Below are 24,835 nucleotides of genomic sequence, written 5' to 3' on the forward strand. Positions count from 1 at the left end.
GAAACATAAAAGGAGCTTGTTAATGACGTCTGCTGAGTAGAGTTCAATGTAGACAAAGAGATGAGATTGGTGGATGTGATGTGAGGCACTTGGCATGGCCGAGTTTATTATTGTGAATCAGCTTTTGTGGTAGGTGGACATTGGCACGGGAATCAGGACTAGACATTACCTTTTCATTTATCTGGGTGAAACGTGAGAACCAATGGAGTGGAGGTGGCTGGAAGAGACCGGGGCAGTGTGGTGTGGTCTTTTGTCAGGCTTTTGTGAAAAAGGAATGAGTCATTTCGCAGACAGTGAAGAAAAGCTCTCCAGTTACACACAGCGAGCAAAGAAAGGAGAGGACTGTGGGGAAGAATTATGCTGAGGCGAATCTTTTCTTCACTCTGCAGAATCAGCTGGGGAAGACAGGAAAACAGCTAATAGTGACCCACGGCACAATTTCTGACGTATGTGCAGGCCACAGAGATGACAAATGCACAAGAAGACGCCTCCTGAAACCTGCTGAGGAGAAAGAACACTACAAAAACACACATTTCCTTTTTATTGTGACCTTGATGTAGTAAAAAAAAAAGCCAATTAAACAGATCCAAACCAACTCCCATCCCCCCATCGCCGTGTCCCGCTGTGTGTCTGGCCAACATGATGCAGTTGGAATTCCAGATGTTGCTCATGGAATTCTGCTCCATCTCTGGCATCCAAATGTGACTTAACCCTCCTCCCTCCTCCTCCTCTCTCCCCCCACAAAAAGCCTTGTGACTTCTCTCCCTCCAGATCTTCAAAACACTGCAGCAAAGTGGAGACAAATGGGCGCCCTAAATCTTTTCAGCACAATAGGAGAATACCTCATCATTTTCATTGCATAAAGCCCCATTCCTGTAATCATAGATTAAACACACACACACACACACACACACACACGCACACTGTCTTTTTCAGACAATCATGTTTACAGTGAGTGTAATGGCTGTATGGCAGTTGTTCATTAGTGGGATTATTAAGGAGTGGGGAGACGCCTAAATTTTCTGTTTGAGCTTTTATTGGCTCGTGGATGGGAGTGTACATAAACACAGTGCATAATGCACAAATAAAGGCATTTATAGCTGTGCAAAATATGCATGAGCGCATGTTTGTATTGTTATACTTGTGAGGACCTGCATGGACCACATTTACTTATCATAAAAAGTTCAACCTTTCCACTGCTTACCAAACCTTAACTCCAAATCTTATGAATTGAGTAAAAGAACATGTGCAACACTTTCCTCATCCTCCTCCTTGTGAAGGATTTCTGGTCCTCATAAGTACTGAAACACGAGAACACACACACACACACACACACACACACACACACACACACACACACACACTCTCTCTTAAACCATATAGCTGAGATATGTTTTCCTGCTGTGTGGCAACAGCTTTATACAATCCTCTTCATCCCTGTTTCTACTTACGCTTTGGATCCAGTCCTCGTTTTCCGACCCAGTTTATGGCCTGCCAGTTTCCGATCCCCGGTAACGCACTGTGGTGCAGTCGGGGAGCAAGAAACCTGGAGGTCCAGGAAGACTGGGAAAGACCAGATGGATGAGCAATGCGATCGATTTGAGAGCTAAAGTCCAGGTAAGAGCTGGATTATATGACAGCAGTTAGGCCTAAATGAAATTATTACTGCATTAAAGTGAGTGAGTGGCTCCAGGTAACAGAGAGAGCGAAAGATTAAGTGAATGAATTACTAAGTGAAAATCAAAGCACAGAAAACCTTTTTTAAATTACTTTATTTAGTAAGAAAAGCTTAAAAATATAAGTGGGGGTAAGAACACACACACACACAATCTCATTGAGAAAATTAGTATCATTATCATTGTTGTTAAACTACCCATAACCCCTGACTTGTAATGTAGCACCAGGATTTGAAACTGTAAACAAGTACAATGACAAAAAGGAATCATTTTCAGATCTTCGATTTATTTTCATTTGAAATGGATTCAAGGTAAAAAAAAAGAAAAAAAAAGACAATCAAGTTTCAAGAATACATAACCCCCTACCCCATTCACTGTCCCCACACATATAAAATTAAGGCCACTTTCAAAACTGTATGTCACTGTCCAGCAGGACTTTTTAATGACAATGTACAAAAACACATTCTTTACACGTAGGACAACAACAATAATAGTATTAGTCATAATAATAATAATGACATCATTTATAATAATAATCAGCACTGAAGACATTGATATAAAAAAGGAAAAGACAGTCGTATTTATTCCACTCTGAAGAGTGTATCTCATGCTTCATAAGGACTTAATGTTTTGTTTCCCTTTTATGGTCCATACTGGCTCTGACACGTTACTTTACTGGAAGACTAAGAAACACAATGACTATGCCACTGTGGTTTGCAAATGTGTGTGCTCATGTGAGATTGTGCAAGTTAACAAGGGGGCGGGACGAACGATCAAACATGCTTTTCGATACTCGAAGGGACATGCTAGAATGGGCGCCATGGAGATGCAGGTTCGAAGCGGAAATTCACGAGGACACAAACACTGACCACTGACATAAACTAAAAATAAGACATTGAAAAAGGCTAAAACAAACCGCAAAGGGCTGGCGTCAGTAACCACGAGGAGAAAGGCAGAGACAGAAGAGAGAGAAATCAAATGGAAGGATGGAGTGGTTGAGAGAGAGAGCCGAAGGAATCTGGCAGTGGTACGAATATTTTAAAATGCATCTCGGGTGCTTTTCCTTCTGCTCTTTCTCCAGTGTTATCTCTTTCTCTTCTGCTCTCATTATGTGTTCAACATTTCCTTCCACCTTTTTCTCTTTCACTCCCTGTCTTTCCCTCCTCTCTCCCTCCCCTCCTCCGTCTACACCTTGTCCAGTAAAGATCGTTGGCAGTAGAGGAGTCGGCGTGGGGTACCGTACCGACGGAAAAACACCAAGGCAGCCAGCGTCGCAATCACACACACTAACAGGAACAGCGGCAACACCACCGCCGCTGCTCCACTGCCACCACCTACACCGTGCTCCTCATCCACTTCAATAATGATCACCTCCGTATCCTCCTCCTCCCTCTCCGTCTCTGTCTCCCTCTCTCTTTCCCTCTCTCTATCTCTAGTTCTGTCCTTATCCTCCCGCTCCTTTTCCTTCTCCCTCTCCTTGTCCTTGTCGTGTCCGCCACCGCCTTTTCCTCCGTCCGTCTTGGGGTCTTCATTGGAGCAGCCCATCCAGTCACGAAGGGCTGATTTCGGGTATCCGGGCTCCACGCGCATCATCTGGTTGTTGAACTTCCAGTACTTGTTAGCTTTGTAGAAGTAGGTGTGCGCTGAGGGGTTGGAAGAAAGATATGTGAGAAACTAACCTGAACTGAAATTGTACAAGTATTGGTTCACACTAAGATGTGAGAAAATAATCCAGGTAATACATCATACACGCCACCCTTACCTTGATCTTTGCTCATGAAGGCTGCCTTGATGTTGTCGGGCACTCCTTGCCACACACTAACAGCTTTTGGATAGCCATCGTCAACACTTCGTGAGTCTTCGTTGAAACGGTAATATCTAAACAAAGAAGGAGAGGGTAAAGAAAGGAACAACTATGGTGAGTCTCATTCAGAGCCACGAATCACTTGAGCCTTCACTTATCTTGAATTCCCCAAGACTTGACTTGGACCTACCCTAACAAATTAGACTTATCTCGAGTGATTTTGAGACCCGACCTGGACTTGCCCAAAACGGTTTGCTTTTACAACACACTTGAAACTGGATTTGAAAAGAATTAGACTTTACTTGGATTATTCTTGAATGACTTGAGACTTGACTTGCACTTAACACTAGCCTAAAAACGTGCTTCAGTGTGTATGTGTGTGTTTCTGCTGAAATAAACCAGACTAGACTAAATGAAGGAATAAAGGTGTTGGTCTTAGTGCATTTGCAATCACAGGGTTTATGTGGGTGGCGGTTTTGCACTGTAAACACTGACGGCCACATTTTACAACAATGACCATGGTGTAAATATGTGGAAGCTGAGCAAGCTGTAAAGCAAACAAGGTTAGTTTCGATGTTTAAATGAGGTGCAGATTTGTAATTCAGGATAAGTGACCGACTTCAAGCATTGTAAACTTATATTTTACACACACACACACACACACACACACACACACACACACACACACACACACACACACACACACATGGAAGATGACTAACTTGTTTGCTCTGAAGTAAAATGTCTGTCCAGTGGGGGTGTAGAAGAGACCAGCGTCTATTCGATCTTTGGGAAGCCCAGTGCCTATTTCCTTTAGACTCTTAGGGAACTCAGGATCCAGAATTGATTCAGTAAACACCCAATATTTGTCCCCTGGAGAGAGAGAGAGAGAGAGACAGAACACATACTGTATGAGATAACTGTAAGATGTTGCCTGTTTGATGATGACATTGTTTTTTTTTATATATATATATATATATATATACATATATGCATACTGAAACCAGACTTGCCTTTAAAGAATACAAATTTCCCATCTTCCCTTTCAAAAGCGGCACTGACGTGAGTGGGCAATCCCCTCCAAAAGTGACCAATCGGCATGGGATATCCATCCAGAACATGGTTGTTACGTACCCTCCAGAACCATTTGTCCTGAAAGAACAAAGAAATGTATTAACAGCCTGCTGGACAAACTGTCAAATCAAAAGTCCCACAAGGTTGTGTGAGTTTACCTTGAACACAAACATTTCTCCTCTGAGGATGGCAACGGTGTCGAAGTGTCCGTCGCAGATGTTGGGGCCGTAGCGAGGCTTGTCTGGTGAATATGTGGGTTCGGGATTGTGGTTCGGCGTACGGGGTGTTACATGGGGGGCCTGAGGGCCTGATCCAGACCCTATATGAACAAGGACATATGCAAATAATTTAGCTAATCTCAACCTTTACACCTTCATCTAATGCTGGTCCTGTTAGACCAAATGAAACTAGATTGTTGCAGCAGCAGACAACCGAGAGAAAAAGGAGTACACAAACATACATTCAAAAATAGAAAGGCTCTAACACATCATTGGAAAGATATGTTTTAAATCTACAGGTTTTCAATCTACAGGTTTCTTCTGGTGTATCACTTAAGAAAACAAAGATGGACCTGTCAATAACGCACCATAAAGTTGCTGTATGCCTCTGCGGTCGTCGTCAGGAAGTTGGAAGTTGTCTGTGTCCATCCACTGGTAGAAGGGAGCCATGATGGCTGAAGGGTCATTGGAGTGCTCCAGACCCAGAGCATGGCCCAGTTCATGGACCGCAACCAGGAATAAGTCATTACCTGAAACATTGTCAACACCAAAACACCATTTAATATGACAATATCTTTCAAATAATGTAAATAATGGCGACATGAAATAGGTTTGAAACAATGAGTATGTTTCAGACGATGAGTACTGAAGGAAAAGGAGTAAGTGTTGCAGTTTCCTCCTTTTTAGGTGACTCACAAGCACAAAGATTATTTATTAAAAGATGAAATCATCTGCAGGTCATAAGAAGAATGTGTGTCACACTCAAACAGCTGCCGGTGCAAAGCTGTGTGTCTGCTGTACAGAAATACACACTTCTCCATTTCTACAGTATCAACATAGCCCGGAGCATTAACTCCCTCAAATGTACTGATGCACGGCTGGACCTGTTGCTGCTTGTGTTTTGCCCACAACAGCTAAATTAAGAGTCGTGACTCCCAACATAAAAAGTTACTCAACATTTGTGTCATCAGGTTTAGGGTAATCACTAAAGACAAAAAAATCCCCTCATTTATCAAAATGTCAGAAGATAAATTCAACAGAGCCTCACCATACAGATCCTTGTTTCCAATAGTCCAAGGCTCAGCTGCATCAAAGTGGGTGTCCCCACCGAGGCCATTACCGGGGAAATAGGCATGTGCCAGGAAGCCACCCTCGCCATCGAACGGGCTGCTGTCACCGTGGAAACCCTCGGCGAAGAAGAGCATAATGTCGGCAAACTCCTCCACCTTGTCCCGTATGTGACTGTAGGGGATTTCTCGGAAACGAAGCGGGGTGATGCTCTCCCACACCTTGAAGGCCTTCTTGATGGCATCGTGGGTCTCGTACTCACCCACCTTAGGGGTGTAGTTCTGTATACTGAAAGTGTGTAATTGTGTGTGTGTGTGTGTGTGTGTGTGTGAGGTGGGGGGTTGTATGAGAAAGGTAAGACAGGAAAACAATTTCAGACATAGATGAAATCAAACGAAGCCTTCATACAGTAAAATTGCTTTAGGTACTGTTCCATCATGCCTCCGTAGACGCAACATGTTACTGACTTACGAGAAAGTGACTTCATTCTTGTTCCACTTCAGGCCCTGGGTGGCGTATCGCTTCCTCCTCAGGTTGCTCTTTAACTCTGCACCAAACTTATCTGGCACGCCACAGCGCGGTCGCTTCATGGCCCTACCAAAGACACAACATAGTCCATTCAAAACATGGTAAGACATTCTAGTTTTAATTTGAAGATTGACCTGCAGGTGACCCTGTTAGAATAAACTGTGTGAAGGGGCTCACTCAATGGTTTTGGGGTCAAAGGTGCCTGTGACGGTGAGTCCGTAGAACTTCTGCATGGCGCCGATAGCCGAGGAGACAGAGTGAGGGGAGCGGAGGGCGTGGGTCCTCATGTCCCCCGGGGGAAGGTAACCGTACTGCTGCAGCCATGACTTTAAAGCAAAACAAAAAAGAGGCAACAGTGTGAGTCACGAGAAATATTGCAACAAAAAAAACACCAATGAAACTCCAGTCTCAGTACGGAGAAAAAAACAAGTTTAAATTAGAAACAGATATAAACAAGTCCTATCTCACCTGATGTTTGTTGTTTAACAGCTGAATCAGGGTAAAGGAACTACTTGGTATGATGTTGATTATGAGTTACAGGGACTACAAGTTCAGGATGTTTTTATACAACTGCAGCAACAACACATTCCACACTGACAGCAAAAATAAGGTCTTGAATTATGTCGTTCTGTGTTTTGAATTGTGGATATTTGGACAGTCGAAGCAACATAATTTCAAACACATGGCATGTCACAATTTAATGACTAAACACAAAAGCAATTCAACCATCAACATTCTGCTGTACACTGAAAACCATAATTAAAAATAAGGTCAACATGAAAGAATAATGTCAAGCTTAAACCCAAAAGAAGCTTCTAAGACAGTTTCAACAAAAACCCTGCAAAACAGAAACTGAACCAGGAAATCCCCCTCAGATAGTTAAAGATTAACTTCAGTTTCTACATTGAAACTATTCTGTAGCGACTTGTTTGTGTTTCAGTGCAGATTGCAACACTTATAAATGAAGTCATCGCTGTTGTTGAGTTTGTACATGAAGAAAATATAAGTTTGAACCCCTTCAAGTACATCTTAAGATGGCCACTGAGTTCTTCAGGCCTCCAGATCCCTCGGTCTCAGGTTAGCTTGACCTTACTTTCCCCTGGAAATCTATTTCACTGCGGAGCTGGTTTGACATCTGGACCTGTGCCAGCGGCTTCGCTCCGCACCTCTCCCACACAGCTTCTCCTTAACTCTTTCCCTCTCAAGCTAGAGCTGAAAAATAACACTGAGGCTATTGTGAGCGCAGTGAAAACTGAGACCGCTTTGATATTGTGCCGTACACAGTCACTTTGTGAGCTTGTTATGCACTTTTAGGATGCGTTTGATTTTTCCTTGCACGCTAAGGTTTCATGTGACGTAACTTAATGTGATCTTTTTGCACAGTTCTGATTTAAAATCTTAGGCGTAGTGGCTGTTAAAGCAGTGAAGGGGATTGAAAAGAGAGGAGAGAGAAAGATAGGGAGTGTCCCAGGGTGAGACTCAGGCCTTGGGCAACCTCAACCGAAGTCTCCAGTCGAGCAGCAGCGTCAGCCATTAATTTAACTGGGAATTTCTTCCTTGGCGCATCCAAACCTCAAAGTCAAACTCTTCCCCCCACGTCCATGTCTCTGTCTTAGCATCGTCACTCCACCCCTTCTCCTCTCTTCTCCCTCATCCCTCTCTTATGGAAAACCCAGAGAATTGAGGGTAAATACTTATGAACAACCACACCCAGAGCCATTTAATCATTGCTGAGTAGCCCATCTGCTGCTAATGGTTGCTAAATATAATGAAGACAAAACATGTTTAACTGCCTTGTTTCAGCCTGTTTCCACTGATAATGTACAGTACAAAGCAAATGTGTGCAAGAAGTGCTGACACATTATCTGAATATCTGAATAATGTGCTCAGGTCTGTAGGTGTATATGGGCAGGAGTGAATGGCAGAATGGCATTTTGAAGGCCCTTGAAGGTCTAATCTCCACCTTCTTGGGAGACATGGCGGTCTCAGTGTTTAGACTTCACCCCTTTCTGGTTCTGACTCACCCATGGAGCTGCAGTGGACACATACAGACTCACTGTTTTCTACTGTTCCAGCACATCCACAGTAGCGAGCAAGTCAAACGCACACTTTAGCATCACATAATGTATTATAATGTGAATATAAGAAAAAGGGTTGATTTCAGTGTGCTTGAAACCTTATTCTCCTCTTTCACACAATCACTGTTTTCTTTTCTACAAAAACTCAGTCAAAAGACTGCTGTGGAGTGACACTGAACACTTATTTTAACTTTAAGGCTCCTACGCCTCTTTCTTGGGTCCCTCAGAAGACTTGACAAAGTCTTATTCACGTCGCACTCTGCTATTTTTGACCACACTAATGGGCTAAGTAACTAAAGTAGTAGCAGGAAAAGGAAATGGTCACTATTTACTGTGGCAAAGGAGATGACAGCCCAAGCTAATACAGTCTTTAGATGTAGAGCAGTGGTTCCCAACCTCTTTTGTCAGCCATGAACTCAAATAACCCATCATTTAAATAATTTATCCATTACTTTAAACAATTTAAACCGTTTATATGTTTTATTTAACTAAGTATTTATCCATTACTTTTAGCTAACTATTTAATCTATTAGTCTAGTTTAAGGTGATTATTCTACTGTCTATTCATCACTTTTAGCTTACTGTCTAAACTTCTCTGCTTGCTTGCTAGTAGTTCACGTATAACAGCCGGCTCAATACGATCACAAGTTCTACTTTTTTATTATTATTATAAGCTACAATATTTCCACAGAGGCCGATCTCCTGGCAACGGCTGAAATACCTCCGGCCAGAATCACTGATTTCGAGCACTGCTGAATGAACACAATTTAGTGTTGAAGTTTTGATCCTTTGATTTCTAACAACGCACAGACATGGAGAAGCACAGAGCAAAGGTGCTTTTAGGAAAAATCCAGGATTTTGAAGTAAAGGGCGCAGCTCGCTCGAATGCAGCGATGAGTTTATTGTTTAATGGAAGATCCACAAGAATCAAACAACGGTTGCTATGTATGTCGGGAGGCAGGGTGCTTGTTTTGCATAGGATGACAGAGAGGAGGGATTGCATTTCAGAAAAGAAAGAGAGTCAGTTGTTCCGTTAGATGCGGGCCAATGGAAAGAAACTTTGGTCAACAGCGATGGGAGTCCAACTGATGCATGCTGGGTATACAGCACACACACACAGCTCCTCGTTACACATCCACAGTATTATGTCAGATGTGTGCTCCCACTACACTGGCAACAGCTCGTTATGGGATTGTGACTGTGTGAGTATGTGTGTAGCTATATTCAGCGTAACACGTTAACATTTCTTTACACTGTATGAACATTTGCCCGAGGCTAATGCTGTTTCTTTAGGAAGGCATTTACGATGTTGCTGACCCCTCTGGCTCCTTAACCACCAGGAGTGTGTGCATGTGTGTGTGTAAACCCACCAGCTGCTGTCTATTAAAACAACCATTCTCCAGCCAACAACAATAAGACCCGATGACACAAGAGTAGAAAAACATTCACCTCTGCCATTGTCATTTGAGCAATAAGTCAATACCAAGCAAATCTCAATGGCAGGAAAAAGCTTCCCCGAAATTTGACTCCTTGCTTGCTTCCTTTTATGAACAGGAAATGAGGTAATGACTTTGAGTATTACCTTATATCCTGTAACACCTCCTATATTTCCTCAGGGACACTGCCCTCAGGCCACCCACTGGTGATCTTTAGGATGTGGCTTTGTCTGAAAACAACGCTGGCATCCTTCCTTCCTTTCGTTCACTGAATGACGAGTAAGACATCATGACGGGACAAGTGTAAAGTGACTAGTTTAACCAATCTTAAATCAATGCTTATTCTTGTTAGCAGCACAAGGAATAAGAGACATATATTCATACAGGATGTGTGCGTGACAGCTATGATTTACATCCTGTATTCAACTGGATAATTGCTCCATTTTCCAACTGTCCTTTTCCCAGATTGCATCACTCCTATCGCCACAAAGCCCTCCTTTCTAGTCATCAACAGCCTCCTCACTGTCTTCCCTGCTTTGCGTTCATCCTCTCATTTCATATCCATTTATGTTCCTCTGAATGACCTCAGCTTGTAGCCATTCCAGTGTGCTTGTGCATAAGAAAATATCTGTGCATATGTGAGAGAAGATGTGTGTGTGTGTGTGTGTGTGTGTGTGTGTGTGTGTGTGTGTGTGTGTGTGTGTGTGCGTGTGTGTGTGTGCGTCACAGTCAGGTGGTTGCTGACACATCACATCATGTTTTTAGTCGTGAAACAAAAACCCACTTCCCACTTCCTGTCTCTACCACAGACCACAGGAAATGACCTCTGCATCCTTACAACCCCCGACTCTCACCAACACACAACTACTCACTTAATTAGAATTGTTTTTAATTAAAACACAACCTACTCAATACTGGAACTGTGCACTGATACTGGTGACGTGGGTTTGTGGAGGCAACATATCATAAACTTCGCCTGTCTGAATATAGACAAAAGGAAGTAGTGGTTTTAGAAACATGTCATATAAACAGGAGGTGAATCACTGCAAGACATAAACTTATTAAACTAACAGGGCACTTCAAGCCATTCCTTTTGGTGCAATTTTCCACAGAAACTGGATTGCTAACCAGTGCTTTTTAAACATAAAAATTACTTCAATTCCACTTCCTCTTATGCGGACATTAGACATGTCCAACGTGCTCTGTTCATTGGATTACTGGTTATTGGTGATGGTGATGATATACAATGAAATTAGTCTTTATATGACTCAACCTATTCTTAATTAATCTTAATTGGAATATATAGGCCTATGTGTTTACAAATATTACTGATTGAAGCGATTCTTCAACAGCATCAGAAAATATTAATAACTTGGATTTTATTGTTATCTCGTATTTCAACAATAACATGTTAATGTGTCGATAGTCGGTCATACGATACGATGATTGGAGAGACATTTGGTGCCACTGCATGACCTACCAAAATCATTTAGGCCTCTCTGCTCTTATGCATGTACACAACCTCTCTCACACACACACACACACACACACACACACACACACACACACACACACACGTATTTACTAATGATACTGAAGGAAGCAGGTGTGTAGGAGTATCAAAACAATGTCCCTTCCTGCAACATTAACCCAGAACTTCCGAATATCACACTGGCTGGCGGTGGGAGGATTGCTGATACAGCAGACAGAACAGATCAGATCTGAGTAAAAAGAACAGAACAGAAAAATCTCTCTAAAGGTTTCTGATCTTCAACACTACTTAGCTGGTACCTCAGCTCAGTGGGTTATTGGAAGTATTTAATGTTCAGAACTAGAGCTCAAACTGTAGATTTTCCACAGCTGACCATCGCTGAGATGCAGCAGAACCTTTCAGAATGAAAAACCCACCTCCCCCCAGTCCGCTGAACCATAACTCAGGACAGATGTCAACAATTACATCTCCCCATCCCTCTGATATAACTGTACCCACAACTATCAATCCCCCCTCCATCCCCACAGAAATAGCTTCTGTCTCTGTCCCCGACCACAATACAAGCTCATGCATTTCTCCTCATTTGCTTTTTTCTCTTGCTCTCCTGCTTTTGACTTCTCAGCATTTCTCAGTGTTTTCACAAGCGCTATCATCATTATGGGCGGCTTCCTCTTGTCCAGGGTCACAGCCCTTCCCATATCCCTGCGCCAACTACAGGCAACTGTTGAAATTACTATCCATCAGGATGCAAAGTTTTAACAAAGCCTTTATGAGAGTCAAAAACAAAGTGTATTGTTATGTGCAGGCCTGTGAAAGAAAAAATCATCAGAAAATCTGTGATTGAAATTAGTTGCATGAAAGATCCTTCACTCTTGGTCACTCATAATATAAACCTTTTTTTATTCCTGAACCCTAAATGTATTTCCTTATCCTAGCTTTCTTTCTTATATAATCATTTGACTTTGTTCTGCAACTCTTGATTTATTTATTGGGTTTCAATTACCTATTGTGTATATATGTATCTTATTTATTTATTTTGTGAATTTATTAATCTGATTTTATAAATCTAGTCTTCATTTATTTTTTCGGACTTTATTCCCAAACTCTGGATTTATTCATCTGGCATTACTCCTATTCTGGATTTATTATCCACCTCTGGCTTTATTCCTCACCTCTGAATTTATTCCTCACCTCTGGATTTGATTCCTCACCTCTGGATTTATTCCTCACCTCTGGATTTATTTCTCACCTCTGGACTGATTTGTCGCTCCGTCGCCCCCTGTGCGCTCAGCTCCCACACCACCGCCAACAGCAGCAGTCGGACAAGCGATTTTAGCTCTGGTGCCATCACTTGACTCTCCAAAAAACAACACAAAAATGGACAGCTCTTCCCGTAACAGTTCGCGCAATCGTCACTTCGCTATTTGTCAAAACATCGTGAAAAACGTATCCCATAAACGAAAACCGCGCAACTGAGATAGACTTGGCGCAAAGTAAAACAGAGTTTCCAGAAGATATGTGTCTCTGCAACTTAATACTTGAGTTACCTAAACCACGAGAGGTATTTGTCTAGTCTGTGCATTCTTCTCGCGTTTTGGGGAATTTTAACCAAATTATAAGACGTGGGAGCAGGAAGTCTGAAGGAGGGGCTCAGGAGCTACAGGCTGTGCGTATTTTATGTCCAAATTCAGCTTGCGCTTTGCTCCAGATGTTGCAGCCGACTTTGTTTTCGTGAAGCAGTCTCGAATCCTCGTTGTCCTCTCTTCTCTATCCTCCAGTCGGCTTATTTCGATCCCCTCTCCTCTTCCCCTCTCTCACCGCTGCAGACGTGGTGGTTCGATACTCCCCGGAGACCTTTAGCTAGAAAGCAGAGGGTTGTAAACCTCCCCCTCCTAAACCAGCCCGCCTCTCCAACATGGAGGGCTGGAATCAACTTGGTGACCTTCGCATTAGACTTGGCACGGTTTGCTTTTACCCTTCAGGCCGTGACCAAATGCCTTAATGCTCCAGAAAAAAGCATGAAGTTGTTTTGTTTAGTTTTTCTATAGACGAGAGAGCGCAAACACCTCAACAAATTACGCAGATAAAAACTATTCTGAACACAATATACTCATTTCGAAGATGCGTTCATTTTTAGGGTGATTTGTTAATACACTCATCTTCTCCTATGAACAGTTTACAATTAATCAATTTGTTCAGAAATGTCTGTCTCCTTAAAAACTGTGTTTGCCCATAGATTTCTTTTAAAGCACACAAGGCAATATTGTTGAGCTATTATTTTCAAAATGTTATACTGTTTAGGTTTTAAACACTCATCAGCAGTTTATTACAAGCTGTTTTTATCGTAATGTATTTTCTACAGATTAATACTGTCTCTCACTGATTCTTAATGAGTGCTGCTCGAAAAAGGTCCAAACAGACTGTATAGAATACGCAGCATCAAACTGTTTTAAAAGGGGAATTGCGCCCTCTAATGCACACATTGCACATACATTTAAACACTAACATGTCAGATGAGGTATATAACCTCCTACTATACATCCGTGCATTACACTGACCGTGGATTATTTGTCTTAAATGCTACTTTCTGCTTTCTTTGAGAGGAAAATATTTGTTCTCTACCTTTGTAAAGAGAGTGTTGGTTTGTTTCCAGATCATAACTGCAGGCTGTGTGTTCATTGCCATGCACTTATGTGTTTGTAGTATTGGCAGATATAGATTTCACATGACATAGGCTGCTTTGGGCATGATGCATGATGTGTGCACATGCATACAGAGACATATTCTGTTGAGTAAAATGTTTATGACTTGAGACACACGTTTCCTTTTACAAACCTTATGTGCTCACATACTGTAGCTCAGCTGCTGTGTTGGCCACAGCTGAGAGAAGACAGCTGGTCTCCTCCACTCCCCTTGGATGATGTGACTCAAGCGAGGGGAGCTTTGATTGTCTTGGCAGAGAAAAAAGATCAATGACGTGTGACTGAGGGATCATGGACATAATAACTTGACACACAAATACAATAAACAAATGTATATATGGAAACTAAGTCAGTACACCAATTACAACATGTTTTTTGTGTAGAATTCTCTCAAACAACACAGAAAGATATTTTTTTCTCAAATATTTTTTATTATGGAGATAGTGAAAGTACAGCTTACAACAAACAGACATAGACTTCTGATATATATAGCAACTTAAAGTTTTAGTAACTGAAAAAGTGTTACAGATATTACTTTTGGACCAAACAACAATCATAATATTCACAAAGCTAAAGGTCAAAGGTCACACACACAAGACCAAGTCCTCACTGGGTTCACAAACACTGCAGCTGTGCTTCTGGTTTGACAGGACAATATAGTGAAAAGTAAATCACAATGACATGAGAGTAGTTTATCTGAACCACAAGATGGGGGATAAAAGACTTAATATTCCCCACAGAAACACATTCAGCTTTGTTGGACTTGTGTGCTCTTGCAAAGGAAAACTCTGCTTACCTAATTTCTTAATTTATATCAGTTCCCTCTGTGACTGCGGGAAAGAATACTACGATAATGAATAATATAAAACAGACCTAGGTCGGGAAGTATTTGCAAAGAAATTACATTTTGGTTAGCTTGAGCCTCCTTTGGTGCCAGTTGGATCTGATTTGGTACATGGCACAACAAACAAGTACCGAAATGTTTACATACAATTATTTTAAACCATTCTTTTAGGGTACTATCCTGTGACTCATTAATTAACTAATAATATCAAAGTTGTTCAAATGTGAAAAACATTGCCTATCTGCACCTGGTAAGTAAAAAACAAAAAAACCTACTATTATTTGACCCAGGTCTGATATGAAACATTGAAACAACAGGGATACTCTTTTTTTGTTAGAATGTGCAACAAACTATTAACAACTTCAGCCGGACAAAGTTAGTGTCACTTTTTATCAAATCCAAAAACTGGACTTTGTTACTTGTTGAATATTTTCATCTTTATTTGTACATTAGCTGTCTTTTTTTTTTTCCTTTTTTTTTTTTTTTTAAACACAACAAGACCAAGCTGATCAACTCACAACTTTCACATACAAACATATTACTCTGACTATGAAACTGACAGGCTACTTGAAATGTGTTAAGGAAGCAGTACTATGCAAATGTTCATACAGTTTCACCAAAAGGTAACCTTGATTGAAAACACCAGAATGTTATTCAGCAAATCACGCTGACTCGAGTTACGACTCTTCACTAGACTCTTCCCCAGCATCCTCAACGGACCTTGGATCCATCGGAGATTGAATGGGTGATTTTGCCGACCGTGCCGACTGATTCTCTCCTTGGCTGCCAGCGGTTGGATCATCAGTTGGCTCGTTACTGGTGTTGAGGAAAGCTTGGTACTGATTCCAGAAGCCTGCTGAGCTCCTGGTGGCAGGAATGTTCAAGGAAGTCATAGATGTAGAAGAAGGAAGTTGGTCAGCGGAGGAACGACTACTCCGGGCTGGTGGACGTGTTGTTTTGGTTGCCACACCATGATGCTTCATGTGCCCCTGGGAACAAAGAAATTCTTTAGACATAAATCATTTTGTATTTTACAGCTTTAGTTCTGTAATAAAGCTGTAAAATTCACTCTTCAAAAAGCACTGTACAACAACTCTGCCAGCATATTCATACATCTCATCAAGTTATTTTTATATCATACAATTCTTTTTCTTCACCTTTAGTCCACTGCGACTAGCATACTCTTTTCCACACTCAGCACAGCAATAGGTCTTCTTCTCAGGACGAGACATCGGAGATGGGAGGGTTGGGGCAAGGTTGATGGGAACTGAACCATCCAGTGCTTCAATTGGAGCCAATCCACTAATGTTAACATCTTCCACTTGGTCTCCCCCCCCATACGAATCAAAATGATAGCTCTGATGTGTCTCCCTTACAAACGTGGCAGCTCTCTGTGATGCACCTCCTACTTCAGCACCAATAGTGTCAGCAGTCTCCAAAGTGGACATGTTGGGGTCCTTGTCAGGCACAGTTGCTTGGTCTTGCTTTGGTGTTGCTGGTGGAGAAGCCTGATCTTTGTCTTCTTCCATAGGTTCTGGTGATTGGGGCCTTGGGGAGACCTAACTCTGATTCCATGGTTGGTGTTGCAATAACATTAGTAACATCTTGACTCAGGATGGGGTCAGAGGAAGTACTGGGACAGGTGTAAGCAAAGGGGTCATCAAGGACAGGTGTGCTTTGTAAGTCCCCCAGGTTGGATCTGGAACCAAGGAAGGCTTCGGAGGAGGTAAGTGTGTCATCCTCTCCACAGTCTACTAGCATAGCATTAGATGACACTGTAGTTTTGGTAACCGTGGAGGAAATTGGTGAGGTGCTGGATTTAGGATCGGCTGCAGCTTGAAGTTCAACCTGGTTGTCTTTGCTAACTGGGGAAGCTTGTTCTGTTTGCTGGGAGGCTGGCAAGGGGGCACTGACACAAAGTACAGGGGGTTCTACGCTGCCTGGGGGTGGAGTTTGTGTGGTGGGATTCATGAAGGGGTCAGGGCTCAGGTCAGAGGGGGGGATTAGATCTGGGCTGGTGGACCCAGACTTGATGGGATTTTTGGTGAACTCAACTGATTTCGTACTGCCAGCTACAGAGACCGAGCCAACCGCTGGAGTTTGAAATTGTGAACTTGTGGCTGGGCTCTTAGAGTGGCCTGCTAGAGGAGGTGTTTTACTAGAGACAGTACTTGGGTCAGTAGATTGGGATTGAGATTGTGTCACAGGTTTGGCATTAGATTCAGCTGGCATCTCATGTGCAGAATCCTCTGTGCCATCTGTGGGCAACTGTCCACCAAGGTGCATACGGATGTGGTGCTGGAGCACTAGGGCATTGGTGAACTTACGCTGGCACAGTGGACAAGAGTTCTGAACACGTGTATTGGGTGGTCGGGCATGATGGGTGGCCAGATGTGACCGCAGGCTGCCTTTGGTAGAGAAGGATCTGCCACATATCTTACAAGGAAAAGGGCGTTCTCCAAGGTGCGTAGCCTGGTGCAGACGCAGTGCTCTGGGACAGCTCAGCACCCGTAGACACACTCCACACTGATTGCTTGTCAGGTTACCAGCTGGACCTGTGATGCTTAGTGATGGTAGTAAGCCCCCTGCCATGGCATTCGCTCCATTGGCACTCATGCCTAGGGCAGCAACCATCTCATGGGTGAAGTTTGAAACAGAAGTGGAAGCACGAGTCGAAGATGGTGGGGACGCCATGACATATGTGGTTGAAGTGCTGGCATTTGTGAAACGACTGTTGGCTAAGCTCGAAGAGGTAGCAGCACTGCTAGATAACATCTCCAGAATGGAGGAGGAAGTAGAGGAAGTCCATGGAGAAGAGGAGCGGGGCACTTTCTCTAGCTTCTCCACCAGCCTCTGCAGCTTTGAGGTTTCAGATGTAGGAGTGGAGGAAGACAGGGAGGATGGAGTGGTTGAGGGTGGACCTGGGACTTTAGGAAAAGAAGAGAAAGGGAAAGAAAGCTGAGAATGGCTGGCAGAAGCAAGTTGGTGGGAGCCTGGAGAAGAGGGTAGTGGGGTACGTAGCAAGCCCAAGGCTGGATGGTTGTAGAGGGATGAGTGTGCAGCAGGGGTAGAGGAAGAAGTTGAAACAGATGGGAAAAGGAGCTTAGGCAGGTGGGCTAGCTGGGAGTAGGCGGCAGGAGAAAGCATTGGGGCATGAGGGGGAGTGTTCTCATCAAAGTGCTGCTGCTTGGCACCCTTGAATAACCCTGTGATGGTGGAAGACGATGATAAGGAAGGGTTGGAGAGGAGGGAGGTTGCCAGAGAAGAGGTGGAGGTTGAAGAGGAGGAGGAGTGGGATGAGCCTGAGGCAATAGAGGCTGCAGCTGCTACAGCTGCAGCCCTATTAAGCTGCAGGAGAGAGTGGGAAATTAATGCCAGGTCTACACTAGGGGGCAAGGGTAGGGACGAAGGGGTAGATCCTCCAGACGCTCCTAGAGAAAAGCCAGTGCTGGTACCACTGACCTCCATATTATCTCCACACATTTCATCCTCCGGCCTGCTTTTTGACATCTTCTGCATCATATTCATGCCACTATTACTGCCGCCACTGCTCATGGTCTGTCCCATTTCTGATCCCCCAGTGGCCCCCAATGCTACCCCAAACAAGGAAGGTGGCAGGAGTGAAAGTGAGAGCTCCGGGTTTTGCTCACGATGGCGTAGGAAGTGCACCTTGAGGTTGCCTCGTGTGGTGAAGCGGCTGAGGCACACTGGACACTGGTAGGGTCGTTCTCCTGTGTGTGAGCGTAGATGTATCTGCAGGGAAGAATCACTACTGAACGTTTTTCCACAAAAGCGGCAGGCATGTTGGAGGCGGCCTGTGGTGGTGGAGCTTGATGCAGAGGAAGAGTCTGCTCCTCCAGAGAAAGATTGCAGAGCATTTTGGGAGTTTGGGACCATAGATACTGATGTGGGGATGGATGAGTTTAGGAAGGATATGCCACTGTGCCCAGTCACTGAAGTGGTATTTGGAGATTTCTCATGAAGATAGCGGTTGGGCAAAGCTAAAGACAAGGCTAGCGGATAGTTGGAGGAAGCCATGGAGATGGCAGGTGAGGAGGATGTGGAGGGGGCTGAGGATCGAGAACTCACCCTCAGAAAACCATGAGCCCCTGCAGATCCTCCTGTCCCTTCCATCTGGGGTTTGTGGGGCTGCAGGATTTGAGACAAGGAACTGCTTGGCTTTGTGGGTTTGTTGGTAGCCTGAGAAGGGAGCAGGGAGGAGAAACATGCCAGGAGAGGTGCAACAGAGGTGGAAGGCTGAGGTGTAGTTGGCTGGGTAGTTGGGCTGGCTGCTCTTTTGCTGCCTTCCAGGCAGAGCTGAGGCAGGGGAGGGAGAAGATGCTGGGAGGGTGTGTCTATGGTATAGGAGGCTCCACCGAGGCGTAGCACCTGTCTACAAATCTCTTCCGTTATCTGCATCTGATGAATCTGCCTTTGCTGAAGCACCCTGAGCTCCTCCAGGATCAGGGCAATGCTCAGTTGGGCCCTAGAGGGTGCAGCTGAGGCAGATGTCACTCCTGGGCTGGGAATTGGAGTTACAGGACTTGGGGGGCCCTCAGGCACGCGACTGGGGCTTCCAGGGTGTGGTGGAGGACATAGGGAGGCAGAGGACGATGAGGAGGAAGAAGAGGTGGTGGTGGTGGCTGACAGCCCCAACTTGGGAGAGGCCATGTGTGCGCTTCGGGAGGGGGGGGTGAGGGCACTTGCAGAAGATGTAGGATCGCAACCAGGCAGTTGAAGGGCAGGTGGAAATTGAGTTTGGGAAGAGAAAGAGGAGTAAGGGATGTCAGGAGAGAGGGAGGGCTGTGGGTGTTTGAGGGGCTGGTGGAAGGGATGGCTCGGTGAGCAGGATATCGGTGGACCCTCAGTAGGTAAAGAGGGGGTCTGAGAGCCCTTGAAAGATGAACGGAGAGCGAGTGGCAGCTGGGAGCTTTGAAGAGAGGACGATGGAGAGCACAAGGGAGAATCCAGGATAAATGGAAAGGAGTTTGACTTCACTGCCAAGTTGTCATCTAAGGAAATTGAAAGAAGAAAATCTAAATGTAACTGTACTCATTAATGATGACAAAATATTAAAGGTTTACAATCTTTGTTATAATGCTTTTTTAACAATTTAAAGTAAAAATCCATATTCCAGGGCACTTAGACACATCTTACAAAAACCAGCATTGAAAACTAAAGGATCTTATTATTAGGTGGCTACTTTATGTATAGGAAATGGAAGTATTTAGTTGACTTTTAACCTTTGAACTTAATTTCCACAACTTTATCATCCACTACTGTTTTCTTTTCCTCTTTGTCCTGTCTATCCTCATCAACTGCTGCCTCCCGACCACTGTTGACTGACACACACATACACATCATGTATGCATGTTAACACACACACACACACACACACACACACACACGCACACGCACACACACATTCCACTGATCTGCAAGAATGCACTGCTCACCCGTAGAGGAGCCTACCTTGTTTCCAGGGCAACACGCACAAGACAATGGACTTTACCTTACCCCCTCCCCAATAAAAAGAAGCCACATCCACACACTCTCTTATCCTTGCCCCTCTCCTTCTTCCTTCCTCCATTCAATCTGTCTTCCTTTCATCTCCTTAAGAGCCCTTCCCCCAGTCCAGTGGGGTATTATGGGTTAGGTCTTAGTTGGGTACTGGACACTGTACTGGGTGCCTGATTAGCTGGCAGACTTGACCTTAAACACTCTGAGGTCGCATTCCTGATATGGTTTAGGGCCAGGCAGAGGAAGTGAGGTGGCGCGCAGAGAAAACAAACAGCCCCGCAAACAGACATGATGACTCACAGACAATCAACAAGCTAATTTAGCCCAAAAAAAAGCATAGAGACAAATGGGAAAGCACATACACACAACATACCTGTCAATGCACAACACACATACACAAAAGATCTAACACTTTGTATGCACAAGATTTCTCATGCACACGCTAACACATACAGAACTTACTGCTTTTTGCTTTAAAGCTACAATTTTATGACACAATGTGGGCTCTACTCCTGTAACTGGAGTTAACAGAGACAAATACACACACTTGCATACACACACACACACTTCTTCATGGGTATGTTCATGCTTCAGTGCCCAGCAACAAAGCTGAAAGGGAACAATGGGGTCTAATGCTATTGCAGTTAGAGCACCTTATACAGTGCCTCACAAACTTTCCTTTTTCTTGACCTTCTCATGCTCATCTCCAAAGTATCTTGCTTCTGGTAACACAATTTCAAATTCACTATAGGTTATTTTTCACCAATTATTCCTCTGAGGATTTACTGTATATCCCCCTATTCTGGGTGGTCTGCATCTTTGAACCAGGCAGTGATGAGGAGTGAAGACATTTTGGATTTTGTAAGGAAAAGAAAGCAGCTAATGGCTGCAACCACAGATAATGAATTAAAGACTATCTGGAGGCCAATTATTCCAAGAAGCCTTCTTTTTCTTAGCTTTCAAGTATCACATATTGTAAATAAAATGGAAGTAAGAAAGCATTTTGAAATGGAGATTAAATGATTACCTTCTAAATCAACTAAATTAAAAATAAGTCTGCCCAATTACATTTCTGTTCAAACTCCAAAACTAGTATTTTCCACATGAGGTTGGACAAGACATCCTAGGTCACAAGTTTAACAAAAGGTTAAAGCATCAGTTTAAGGTTTGCATTACATTGGATATACCATAAACAATATACTATTCCAATGAGAACAATGAACTGGAACAATCTCTGCATGTTGAGGAAAAGTGAATTAGTGGTCTAAACTTCCCATCTAATGTGAATCCAATCCCACTGAATAACCAGTATTCTTTTGATATAGTCTATTTCTCACCATGCTCAAGTATCCGACAGGCACCGAGGGTCAGGTTCATAAGCTGCTGAGGTCGTTTCTGTTTCCGACGGGACATGCTTCTGCAGGATGGGACCGACGCAGGGGCGCATTGGCCAACACACAACTTTTATTCTGTCTCCCTGCGCACTGAAAAAAGTAGGTATCTAAATTACTAAGAGGGGAAAAAAAGGAAGAAAAACTAAAGTATCATTTCCAAAAATGTGACAATTTAAGCTCCGTATTGATTAGTCTCAATAAAGCATGTCCACGTTGGTGGCATTGTGGTGCAGAGAAAACAGAACTAAAGTGCCAAAGAGGCATGTGTGACAGTTTCTCTCAACAAGTCTTCCTTTTCTCAAAACTCACCGTTGCCCCCCCCCCCCCTTTCTCACTCTCACACACACACACACACACACACACACACACACACACACACACACACACACACACACACACACACACACACACACACACACACACACACACACACACACACACACACACACCTTGTTCATCCACTACTTTGCATTCAAATGGCGAGTGAACACCCCTTCTTTTGAGCCAAGAGTCCGCTGCCTCGCTTTAGTAAACCCTTATGCATTGACACTCAAGTTCATCACGTAAAGGCCGTTTCCTGAGCTTTCGATTACTGATATGAGCCTATGAAATCTGAATGTCACAGAGTATGTTTTTCTGTGAGTGATAGAAGGAAACAGGTGGGATTAAGACAGATTGTTAAATTAATTCTACTTTTTATTTTTTCACATTAAACCAAATGTATTGAGTCAGAGGCCACCTTGTCACACATGCACAAATCCAAGTCGATTCAAGCTGTGTGATATGTGAGGTTTGGGTGCTATGGCCGCCTCTAAAACAGGCTCCTGTGTGAGCTCAGTAAACAGAGTGGCTGAAATGAGGTGGAATTTGCAACAATGGCGTAGAGGGAGCACAGCTGAGTGAACATCGCCCTCTTAGAGCCTCTCCAACACATAAGGCCACTGACTGGAGGCACAATGCTCCCTTTTCACCCTCATCCCGACTGCTTACCACGTGGAGAGAGGTAGTGAAAGAAAGACACAGCCAGAGTGAGGAGGAAAATAATTTTTCACCCGGGCCCTGTGACACCCCCCACCAACACCCCCCCAAACCTCTTCCTTGTCTCTCCGAGGTTTGGACAGAATAATAAAATGCATCCGAGGTTTGACATAAAGTCTGAATGTTATAGGTCCTCACACGGTAGCAGTCAAATCGGATAATGATTTGTGTCTGAATTATTTAAAAAAGGTCTTCCTTTGTTGGACAGCTAAAGTCCGATTCATTTAGCTAATATGATACAGTTTAACTCCGGATTTATGTTATTTCTGTAGCGGGCCAATGGAGACTTTTTCTATGCAAAGGGGGCAGTGATTTCCGTACAATATAAAATGATTAAAAAGAAAATAATTAGGCTATAAACATGCGGGTCATTGCGTAATCGATAACATTTTGTCAAAGAGAAAGAAGTGATAACTCTCATAGTTAGTATCAAACAGTCAAACAGACAATATCGTTGCTTTTTCTTTTTAAACCAGAACTCTATTGTGCCAACAACGCATTCGTATTTTTCGTGCCATCTTGCCGATACGACGGTCGGACGTTTTATTACATCAATGTTTGGAAACAAGCGCAAAATACGGCGGTGAGATGCGCGTCCCCGCTACTGTACGGCGACCTGTTGCACGCCACGCGCGCTCCCACATCATAACAAGTTATGATTCATAAAATATTATGACTTCTCGAAAAAATACAGTCCCGGATGTGCATTTCCCCCACAGGCCGCTCGTCGCCGACACAACCGCTTTAAATATAACACAAAAACAACTTACCATGTTTGAAACGATGATTTTTGGCAGCGATATTGTGTAATGACACGGGGGGAAAAGCTCAGGAGCTTATGTTGGGTAAGATCGGCTCTCGTCTCTCAGCCGGGACACTGGCGCAGCAATTCCCTATTCACTCTCAGGGATGCGCAGTCGGACAGCCGCATTTTTTTTCAATTATTTATCTCCGTCGCAAATCGCGTTTCTTTCTCTTATGACAAAGGGTTATTATGCCTGAATGTATTTACTCATAGTCCACTGGCAGGATGAGAAGCAGGGGCGGTGCAGATAGCTGCAGGCTACTCGCTACACGGGGAGGATTATTTTTCTTGGCCGTGCGTGCTGCTCTTCCTCCTTTCTTTGTATTTGTCGGGGCCTGCTCCTGTCAGGCCTGTCTGCGCTCTCTGCGGTGCTGTCTGTCTGTCTGCTTAGCAGGCTAGCTGTCTGTCTCCCTGTCTCTTATAATTAATGGCCCTCGCCGCCAGACGGTCCTCTGGGAAACAGTGACCACGGTTACCTCCACATTGGCTCTCAGTGTGCATCTCACATAGGAGTGCAGGCCCGGGCACACACAGCAGGGCCGAATCAGTCTGACGGATTTAAGATTTGTACAGGTGTGCATGATTGCCCCCCCCCCTACTCCACCCTGTTGTCATATCAAACCATAATTCATATTTTTCATATTTTAATAAAAAATCATATTTAGTCTCTGTGATAACATTTTTAAATGTTGGATTCTTGGCACTGCACATGTTATCCCTGTTGCATTAGCTTCTCATTACAGTCTTTAATAAGCTATTTTGGGTCTTTGACTCATAATGTAAGAAGCACACTTTATGTACTGTAACAGCCCAAATCAACCCAATGCAACCACTCAGAAAAAGGCACCTCTTCACTATATTTTGGTCATTTGGAGACAATACAGGCCTACTGAAAACACAGTACATAGAAAAGAATAAAGCCAATAATAAGTCTGAATGGTTTTCACAGTCCTCGTTATAGCAGTCCTCTTTTCTTAATATCTGCAGTTTTGTTATGGCTCTCTTCCAAGCATATGGATTGCTGCAAAACATATTTTTATTTAATCAGCGAGATAATCCTATATTTAGATTTGAAATATAGTCTGATTTGTCCTGAGAAGTCATTTGGATTATCTAGAGCTGACTTTGCAAGGCTGATTGACCTAATTCAAATAAATG

General features: G+C 43.5%; 2 protein-coding genes across 2 annotated transcripts; both read right to left on the reverse strand.

The window, feature by feature from the left end:
* Positions 1–1,756: 1,756 nt before the first annotated feature.
* On the reverse strand, positions 1,757–13,221 carry mmp14b (matrix metallopeptidase 14b (membrane-inserted)). The gene is made up of 10 exons (XM_029454016.1): positions 12,624–13,221; positions 6,546–6,694; positions 6,312–6,434; positions 5,821–6,128; positions 5,141–5,302; positions 4,713–4,873; positions 4,494–4,632; positions 4,203–4,353; positions 3,439–3,554; positions 1,757–3,319 (listed from the first exon to the last, which is right to left on the reverse strand). The coding sequence occupies exons 1-10, from the start codon at positions 12,720–12,722 to the stop codon at positions 2,862–2,864; spliced, it is 1,866 nt and encodes a 621-aa protein (XP_029309876.1). The 5' UTR covers positions 12,723–13,221; the 3' UTR covers positions 1,757–2,861.
* Positions 13,222–15,349: 2,128 nt separating this feature from the next.
* sall2 (spalt-like transcription factor 2) lies at positions 15,350–24,194 on the reverse strand. Its single transcript, XM_029453540.1, is given in 5 exon segments — positions 15,350–15,909; positions 16,078–16,479; positions 16,481–19,932; positions 21,778–21,924; positions 23,885–24,194. Coding segments are annotated over 4 exon segments (4,242 nt in total). The 5' UTR covers positions 21,854–21,924; positions 23,885–24,194; the 3' UTR covers positions 15,350–15,597.
* Between the last annotated feature and the right edge of the window lie 641 nt (positions 24,195–24,835).

This window comes from Cottoperca gobio, chromosome 17 (genome assembly GCF_900634415.1).
Source record: "Cottoperca gobio chromosome 17, fCotGob3.1, whole genome shotgun sequence".
Classification (NCBI taxonomy): Eukaryota; Metazoa; Chordata; class Actinopteri; order Perciformes; family Bovichtidae; genus Cottoperca; species Cottoperca gobio.

Coding starts and splice junctions, on each gene's coding strand:
- mmp14b (XM_029454016.1), bottom strand. CDS start 12,722: ATGGCACCAGAGCTAAAATCGCTTGTCCGACTGCTGCTGTTGGCGGTG. Junction 6,129..6,311: donor AAGAATGAAGTCACTTTCTC/GTAAGTCAGTAA, acceptor ACACACTTTCAG/TATACAGAACTACACCCCTA. Junction 3,320..3,438: donor CTTCATGAGCAAAGATCAAG/GTAAGGGTGGCG, acceptor CCAACCCCTCAG/CGCACACCTACTTCTACAAA.